At 33.4% G+C, this 9,392-nt stretch overlaps 1 protein-coding gene across 1 annotated transcript; it reads left to right on the top strand.

Moving 5' to 3' along the window:
* Positions 1–735: 735 nt before the first annotated feature.
* Positions 736–6,331, top strand: LOC139870647 (choline transporter protein 1-like). Its single transcript, XM_071858430.1, has 11 exons — positions 736–1,129; positions 1,788–2,149; positions 2,570–2,715; positions 2,833–3,016; positions 3,618–3,691; positions 3,961–4,074; positions 4,171–4,527; positions 4,620–4,880; positions 5,159–5,386; positions 5,813–6,008; positions 6,113–6,331. Exons 1-10 carry the CDS (start codon positions 912–914, stop codon positions 6,002–6,004), a joined length of 2,136 nt encoding a protein of 711 aa, XP_071714531.1. The 5' UTR covers positions 736–911; the 3' UTR covers positions 6,005–6,008; positions 6,113–6,331.
* Positions 6,332–9,392: the final 3,061 nt, after the last annotated feature.

Genomic DNA, 9,392 nt, shown 5'->3' with positions numbered 1-9,392 from the left:
CTCATCTTTGGTTGCTAATGTAGTGAGGTCAAAGAATTGATTAGTATGTAGTTTTTTGATTTTATGCTCCTGTATGTGATAGTGAAGGCCTTTCTAGTTTTTTTTTACTTTCTATTTTGATGCTTGTTTGGAGAGATTGTTTGTGAGTTCAAGTAGGCCCAGATTGTATCACTTTTTCGAGAAAAGTCTATATCTATTTTACTCCGTTTTTTGCTATATAAAAAAAAAATCACATATAAATTGTATTTTCTACTTCTATGATAAACGATACTTCATCCGTCTCAAAAGAATTGTCATTTTGACCTTTCGAGTCTTTTTCTTCAACTTTAACTTTAAATATTTTTCTTTGTGTTATATGATATCGAATGGAAGTTATACTAAATGAATACACATTCAAAAATCAATCTATTTATATAAATTTCATCAAATATTTTATAGAAAAAATCAATAAATATTTAAAGTTAAAACTTAATAAATTGACTTTGAAAAGTTTAACATGACAATTATTTTATGATGGAGGAAGTAATTTGAATCTTTCAAAAAAATAAAAAAAGATAAATAAAAATCCAATAATCAATACGCTCAGTCGCTCACGGATCAAGTCCATTATTTATTTATAATAAAAATAAAGCCACAAGAAACGTATACATAAAAAAAAATTAACGTCATTTATATTTCCTTAGATTTCGGGTAGAAAAGTAGTTGATTAATTTTGATTACTGTCTTTATTTGCAACATAGAAAACAATTCCAAGATTCTTTGTCTAAGCTCACACTCCTTACTTGCTTCCCTCTGCAAAAATACACACACCGGTTTCACACTTGAAAAACACACACATTCATTCATCTTCTTCTTTAAATTCTAACACAAACCCTACATGTTTAATCTTGTTGTTATTTACTAAAATAATTATGAGGGCTTCATTAGGGGCGATAATTGGAAGGTTCCCTTTTCCTAATTCAAGCAATGGTGCTCAAGATCAAACTCAAAATCAAACTCTTCAATTGGGTGACGTCATCAGACACGGTAGAAAATGCAGAGACATACCATTTCTCGTCTTCTTCATTGTATTTTGGATTGCTTTTATTGTTAATTCCAGTTTTGGGTTCTATAAAGGTAACCCTTTAAGGTAATTATTTACTATTACTAACAAACTTAATTAAATAAATTGATGTTTCTTTAAATCCATACATCCTTTTGGGATGTATATCTGTTTTTTTTTTTTTTTTTTTTTTTTTTTTTTTTTTTTTTTTTGAAAGGCAAACTCACACACCCACCTAAATCTAACTCGAATATATACACCACGAATTGTCCTAAGCAGGACTCGAACCCTCAACCTCAAGGTTGTAAGGGTGACCTCGATACCGCCAAGCCATTGGCTCTTTGGTTATATCTGTGTTTATTGATTAATGGTTATTTATAGCTAAAACCCTTAATAACAAATTTAGAAAAGAAAAAAAAAACGAAAACTTGATGTTTCATTAAATCTCATTCAGCAAAAAATAAAAATAAATAAATATATAAAATTGATGTTATCTGCAATCCTACTTCACTCTTTAAAATTGTTCTGTGTGTATCAATTTAGTCTATGGTTTAAATCAGATTAAAACCCTTCTTATGTAGACTATTTAAATTTGTATTAGTACATGTGTGTATGTATTTATGATTGTAACCCATTACATGATAACAACAACATTGTGGGCCACCTTTGCTTGATCAACCGGAACACGATAATTATCAATTACTTTGCCATTTCATATGTGTTAAAATCGTCTATGTTTCATTAGGCTCACTCATGGTTTGGACTACAAGGGGAATGTGTGCGGTGACCAAAACGGTAGTCCGAATCTTCGTGGTTTAGGAGTGAGATATTGGGTAAACCCGAATCAAGTATTTGAAAGTGGGTTTAAAGATACACATTCGGATTTAGAAGATTTTAAAAGCATTTGTTTAAAGGACTGTCCTGTACCATCAGACGATACTCTCAAGTGGGTGTGTAATTATCCCGAAGGTGATGATATTCGGCTTTCGATGGATCAATGGGTGTCCCGGGAATACGACTATTTCTCGTTTCTTACACCCGATATGAGAAAATCGTCCCTTCAACTTCTTGGTCCATGCTATCCTGTCCTTTTTCCAAGTGTTAATGGTAAGTGATGAGCAACAACTTGTTTTGTTCCAAACATATCAGACGTGGAAATTTCTACCCATTTTGTTACGTTATACCTCAAATGGGTCAAACTAAAGAACTTCAACTAAAAGGAGAACGAGTCAAATGGGCGGAACAGGTTGAAACTCCCCCATTTTGTTCTTTTCTTTTATTTATAGAATGCATACAATCTCCAAATTCGTTTTATCAAGAAATTTTGGATTATTTTTGTAAAACTGTTTTTGCAAACTTCATATACGACATGATCATGCTTATATATCGTTCTTAATATAGATTTATAGATAAGAAGTAAGTGTGTATACCAACTTAACGACCTATACAAAAGATACTCAACCCAACTCTGGCCTGCCCATCTTATCACCTCACTTTATCGTTGATTATATCATTATACATTTGTAGTTTTATGGAGTTGTGAATTCATGACACGTAAATCAAATGCATCTCTTCAACAATGGCACCAAATGGGTGGACAAACAGTTGATGATGGAATGAAATTAGATAAAACCGTTCACAAGTCCATCAACTCCGAGTCATCTGTCTTAAAGGTCCAAATCTGTGTTTTCTATGATATGTTTGAATATCGTCTAATAATTCTTTTCGTATACTAGTTTGTTGCTTACTCAGGTAATAAGCATTTTAATATACTACTAATATATTTGCAGCGTTATGTTGCTGATATTGGGAAAGCATGGCCAGTTTTGATCGTTTGTGGGGGAATCATACCGTTAATCCTATCAGTAATTTTCCTAGCAATGATTCAACGTCTCGTTACCGCAATGACCTGGATAACCGTTGTCCTTGTCGACATTCTCATTATTTCTGTTACCATATTCTTCTATTTGAAAGGTTTGCTTCCCGTTACAATTTCATAACACCCAGTGTTGCAGAACTCGGAATTACTCGGTTTTTGCAACTCGGGGAGTACTTGGCAGGGTACTCGGTCAAACTTGGTCAAAACATTATCAATCTCGGTCAAAGTCAAACTTGGTCAACATCTGATTTCTCCCCGAGTTGCCAAGTACTCCCAGAAAATTCCCAACCGAGTACTCCCCAAGTAACTATATTTGCAACCTTGATACAGCCATTAATTGGTGTATCAGTTATATTACTTTAACTGATCGGTGGTAAAATGATTGTCATTCTTTTTGTATACTTGTATGTAGGAAGCATCAACGAATAAATTATTTTTTGTTGTTTGTATTGATTAGGATAGAGGTAGATACAGAATACATCATTTTATGATTCGAAGTTTCGTTAAGGATCGACTGCAGTTAGCTTAGGACGCCTTTATTATGATAACTTGGTTTTACATAACTACATATGGTGCTTTCGATAAAGAACTTAAAGAATGCTAATAAAAACATAAGTTTTATATTTAATACATGTTGGTTCTTAAACAGCTATACAAATATCGCGCTGAATCTTGTTATTACTTTCATACCTTCAGCTGGATGGATCGGTAATGATGCAATCTCTCCTATCATTGGCAATCATGACCCGTATTATGACATTTCTGGACGGGTACGTAACTCGTGTTAAGATTTCAATCCATATAGTTAAAAAGTTGGTCGATTTGGGCATGTTATTTCATCTCATACAGGTCAAATAGTAAAAAGTCAGCCAAAGGGTATTAATTCATATGGGTTGAGAGTTGCCTAACTTCAATTTTCAATTCAACGCATACAATCTCTTCAATTATTGTTTATGTTACTATTATTATGATCATTGTTTATTAATACACATACACATTATTATTATTTACAAAATATAATTATTATTTTTAAATTCAGGAACGTGGCCATCTTCATTTTTTTGCGGTTCTTATGACAATCATTATGGCTGTAGCCATCCTCTCTTCCATCGCAATTGCACGTCGCATTGTTATGGCAGCCTCTGTACTCAAGGCAAGCATTAGAATTCACTAGTTTCAACAAATTACCTTTGAGCTCAAAATTTCAAATTTAAGTTTTTATTATTTTATTTTATTTTTTGATATGCAGGTTGCATCTAAAATTATAGGAGAAGTAAGGGCTTTAATTATATTCCCAGTTATGCCGTATGCTCTTCTCTCCATCTTCTATATGATTTGGATTACTTCTACTCTTTACATCCTTAGCTCCGGCCACGTTATTCGAGATCGATGCAACGCCAATTGTTGTGCTTATGATCTTCGACTAAAGCAAGTCAATTGTGAACGTTGTTGTGGGCATACGATCCACTACACTCCACATATCGGCCTTGCTATTTTATTTCACCTCTTTGGGTGGTATTGGGTCACACAATTTGTCAAAGCGTTTTCTTCGACGGTTATTGCAGGGTCCGTTGCTTCTCATTATTGGGGCCATGGTGAAATTCTTGTAAGTCATTTAAACATATAAACATCTAAATGTCCTTTGAAGGTCTATCTGTAAACTTGTTATAACTGAAATTACATTATGTATGTATGCAGCAAGAAATATCGTTTTTTCCAATATTTTCTTCTATGAAGAGGCTTGTACGGTATAATATTGGTTCAGTAGCGGTTGGCTCCTTGATAGTTTCAATTGTTGAGTCATCAAGTAGGTTACTAAAGCCACTTCGGCGAAAACTGGTGGTTGTTGATGTTAGTACTCATAATTGGGTTGGAAAAGTTTTGTCGGTTTCTTCCCATTATGCCCTTGTTTGTATTGAGTGGATTATCAGATCGGTGAACCATAATGCTTATATAATGGTAATTATTCGTATTATTATCCTTCCATTTTGATATTACTTAACTTTTCGATCTTTGGTTTCACACTAAATGAGAATGGGCCCCACAAAGTTAGAAATTCTGAATGACCAAAATGAATATGATCAGAGCTAAAACCGTCTTTCATTTGAACGAGTCTACTTTTTTTTTTTTGGAAGTCAAACATCCGTCGTGAAGATGTATTGGTGATTTACGGAGGACATAATATAAATTTGACTCTAAATAATCAAAACATTTTTTTTCATTTTATTTTTTTGCAGATTGCAATTACTGGTGAAAGCTTTTTTGCTTCTTCTGCAATGGCGACGGAGTTAATTAAGAACAATATTCTTCGAATTGGGAAGGTGAATGTGATCGGGAACGTTATTCTTTTCCTTGGCAAGTTATGTGTTAGCCTCGCGAGTGCTTTGTTTGCATTTCTTATGTTGGATACACACACGTATAAATCCTCACATAACAAAGTCTCTTCACCATTGATTCCGGTGCTAGTAAGTTTTCTTATCAAATTTCAAAGTGTTTATTGTTTATTATAACTTTAATAGGATAATGTGAACACCGTCTTATTCACACTTTTTAACACCCTTAGCACTAGAAGTGTACGATGCTTCTTATTCCCTCCGTCTCACTTTATTTATCCCCCAATATTTTTCTTTTTTGGTTTAAGATTTTGATGAAATGTCACTCTTTCCCTAATATACAAGGCAAAGTTGACTTGAAATATTTGAGAAATGAATTTTATTGATAGTAATAATAATAAAAGAGGGTAGTTGTGTAAGTTTAAAGATTTTTGATAATTACAATTTGCAAGTGGTTACAATTTCATATGAAAATTATTATCTTTCTTATTTAACCCTCCAATAATAACACTTGACCATTATGGATAAGTGAATAAGGTATAACATGAGCTTGCACAGGTATGTTTGGGACTTGGTTTTGTGGTAGCGACACTCTTTTTCTCGGTGGTAGAGGTAACTATAGATACAATCATACTTTCGTATTGTCAAGATTCGGAGGAGGAGCATCGAGGAACTACACAATATGCTACACCTCTTCTTATGGAAACCAATAATATAAATCACAATGAGACAGACGCACATGACGAATGATCAAGTAATATATTTATATTTATTTATACATTCATTATTTATTTATTTATTTATATATTTATTTATTTATACGTTTGTTAAGATTCTAATGGATTTTTAAATGTGCAGGTTGATGATTTTGGTGTTGGAACACGATGGTGTAGTATGAAGAATTGAGACCAGATGAACGACTCGTGTACATGTGCAGCGAAGAAAAGAAGGGGTTGAGCTTATATGGGTTAGCGGAACGTTCGGTTTTGATTTTACTATAGTTTTCTAGGATGTGATGTACGTATACTTGTAAGGTAAACAATATCATCCACTTTGGCATTAATTTATATATGGGTTGTGGACATTTTAGGTATTTGCATCTATTCTAGTATGAACAAACACACACACAAAAACATACACACACTCAAAACTCACGAAAAGCAAAGGACAAATAGTAATGAGGGGGGTGGAGGTGGCTATTTGGATAGGTTGGTTGGTACTGGCAATGGCCCCCCGATCCAATGGATATTCATCCGATCCACCCGCTTTGTGATGGAAGTCAACCCTACGTTAAAAGCCGCTAAAATAATCATCGATCCCACCAAACATGAGCCTGGTGCAAGTGGTTTTGATTGGAAAAGCATTCTTCCAGTAAATAAGTTGAATTTGCTAACTATGGCGTTAAATTATAATTTTGGAGACTCATGAATGTGTTCTCACTTAAGTTAGTTTACTCCATATATACAAAACACAACACAAATTGACCCATTCATAGGTGATGAGGTTAAGATTTGCCATTTTAGTCGGTGCCAATTGTATTCATCATCTTCATTACTAGATTCGGGTTTTAGAACCAGCAACGCAGCGGCTGGTTCTATCAAACAATACTGTTCGAATCAAAAACCTGATGGTGCAAAATTACATTCTTGAAAAAAATTATTACATAGTACAAGTAGAACAACACACAAAGGTTACTTTTGTGCCTATCGAAACTAGTTTTCACTTTCGACTGCAGTGACCCCTGACCAATTTGCATCGCTACCCCTACGTGGTATGCTATAGAGTCTAGTGAACAAATCCACCTGAAAAATTACGACAGTGCTAAATCCTTCGTCGTCTTCTGATCGGTGTCGAAGGGCCGGTCAAAAATAGCCTAATTACTCTACTTTAGATAGTGTAAGCATGATTCGTTCCGATGTAGACTAAAGATAACAACGAATATATAAGTGGACCCCAGTGGACCTCATCAATAATGTAACATTATGTAACGTGTCCTTGTAATTATTGTATGTAAATACGTGTGTTTAATGTACTGGCCATGTGGGCCATAGGAACCAATAATGTAAGATAACGTGTATGGTTTATGTTTAAAGTTAAATAAGTGCGCGGGCCACATCAATAATGTAAACGATCAATAATGTAATCGATCGTAGTGCGTGGGTCCTAGAGCATCTGTAAATAGTATTATGGCTCGCCTATAAAAGGAAGCCTTGGTTGTCATTTGTAATCAGGTTAAGTTTGATAATAAACTTCACTGGTTTCTTTCTGTTGAGTCTTTTAGATTCTGAATAGCAGAGCCCCCGTCGTTGAGTCCTAACCGATTCTGAATAGCGACGGGTCGTTGAGTCTTAACCGATTCTGAATAGCGACACCTATCCAACCATTATATATATTCATAACCTCAGTATACGTTCATCATATCAATCAAAGAATATAAAGTTAGGCATGTGTCATCATCAAAAGTTAGGCAAACCATTTACTCACATCTTATCCATGAATTCATACGTAATATATTTATTCAACTTTCAAGTAAACATTAGTCGGATCCTCACGATCTAAATTAATATAAACATAATATAATTCCGCACAAAAGAACGTCGTAGAAGATCCTGGTATCAGAGCTAGCAGCACGATTCTAGAGAAGCAGTTGCACCTTCAGAATTCTGCATCAAAAACAATCAAGAAAGAACACTCAGGTATGCTTACAAACTCAAAACTTGAAATATGAGTAATATTGAAGAACAAGTTGAAACTTTAACCAAACTAATGGCAGCTTTAGATATACCTGAAACAAACGAAGAAGCAGATATAATATTTGATTATAGTTCAGAAGAAGAAAATCCTTATACACAATATAATTTTTCTCAAAAACGAAAAAAATCTGATATTGAAGAAGAAAATTTAAGACAATTTGATTATAAGCCGCCATCACCAACTGCAAATTATTTATATCAACAAAACATGATAAGAAGTAAAATGAATAAATGAGAACAAATACCACCACAGTACATACCTAAAGTACCTATAATAAATACTAACGATGAAATTTTAAATATTGACTGTGAAACAAATATAGAAGAAAGAATACAAGATTGGTATAACAAAATGAGCGCACAAATTCAATTAACTAATGAACTAAAAGAACTCTCACCCATAGAATTGCTAAACTTTATAATTCATAAAACTTCAGGAAATGTTTTTAGATATTTAGAATCTTGGATTGTTGAAGAAAGAGCTATGGTAGCATCAATCGATGCTATAACAACATTTGAAAGTATCGTAGGAAAAATTGTCCAAGAATTTACGGGAAGGAATCCCAAAATTGAGGTTTCTAATGAATTATTTAGAGAAATAGCTTTTTGGCATATAACTAATTTAAAAATATGCAATATGTACTACCTTGAACCTTTCATATGTGAATTCTCTGAGCAATATTACAAATTAAGTGCCTCACAAAAGAAAATAGCACTAGATATGTTTTTTAACAAATTACCTGAATCAGTTGCCACAAGAATTAAAGATGACTACAACACTAGAGATAAGTCAAAAATTGAAGATAGTCTAGGAGCACGCATTACTGAAGTAAAAACCTGGATGAAAAGTGAATGTTTAAAAGAAAAAGCCAGAAGAGAAGCGCATGTAAAACTCTATTGTAAAATTCAAAGTAACCAAGTTGGAAGATATGGCTGTGAGAAGCTTAAAAAATGGAAAAAGAAACCATATAAATCTAGGTATAAGAAATCTTATAAAAATAATGAACAATGGTATTTTAGAAATAAAAATCAGCACAGACAAAAATATCCGAAACAAGAAGATTCTAAAGAGCAATATTGTCCATCTAAGAAAAAAGACTGTAGATGCTGGTTATGCCATGAAATGGGACATTACGCTAATAATTGTCCAAAAAAGGATAAAAAAGAGAAACAGAAGTATTAAAAATCGCTTATGACCTAGGATACGAACCTTTAGAAGATTCCAAAATAGACTCTGATATAGAAATCTATGCATACACTAGTGACGATGAATAAAAAAGAAATAAATCCAAACGCCACTTTTATTACAGTTTTTGTTGATCAAAAATCATTATTAGCATATATAGACTCTGGATCTACGATGTGTTTTGGAAAGAAAAAATCTT

This window comes from Rutidosis leptorrhynchoides, chromosome 1, assembly GCF_046630445.1.
Source record: "Rutidosis leptorrhynchoides isolate AG116_Rl617_1_P2 chromosome 1, CSIRO_AGI_Rlap_v1, whole genome shotgun sequence".
In the NCBI taxonomy this organism is placed as follows: domain Eukaryota; kingdom Viridiplantae; phylum Streptophyta; class Magnoliopsida; order Asterales; family Asteraceae; genus Rutidosis; species Rutidosis leptorrhynchoides.
This window is presented reverse-complemented; position numbering and strand designations above follow the sequence as displayed.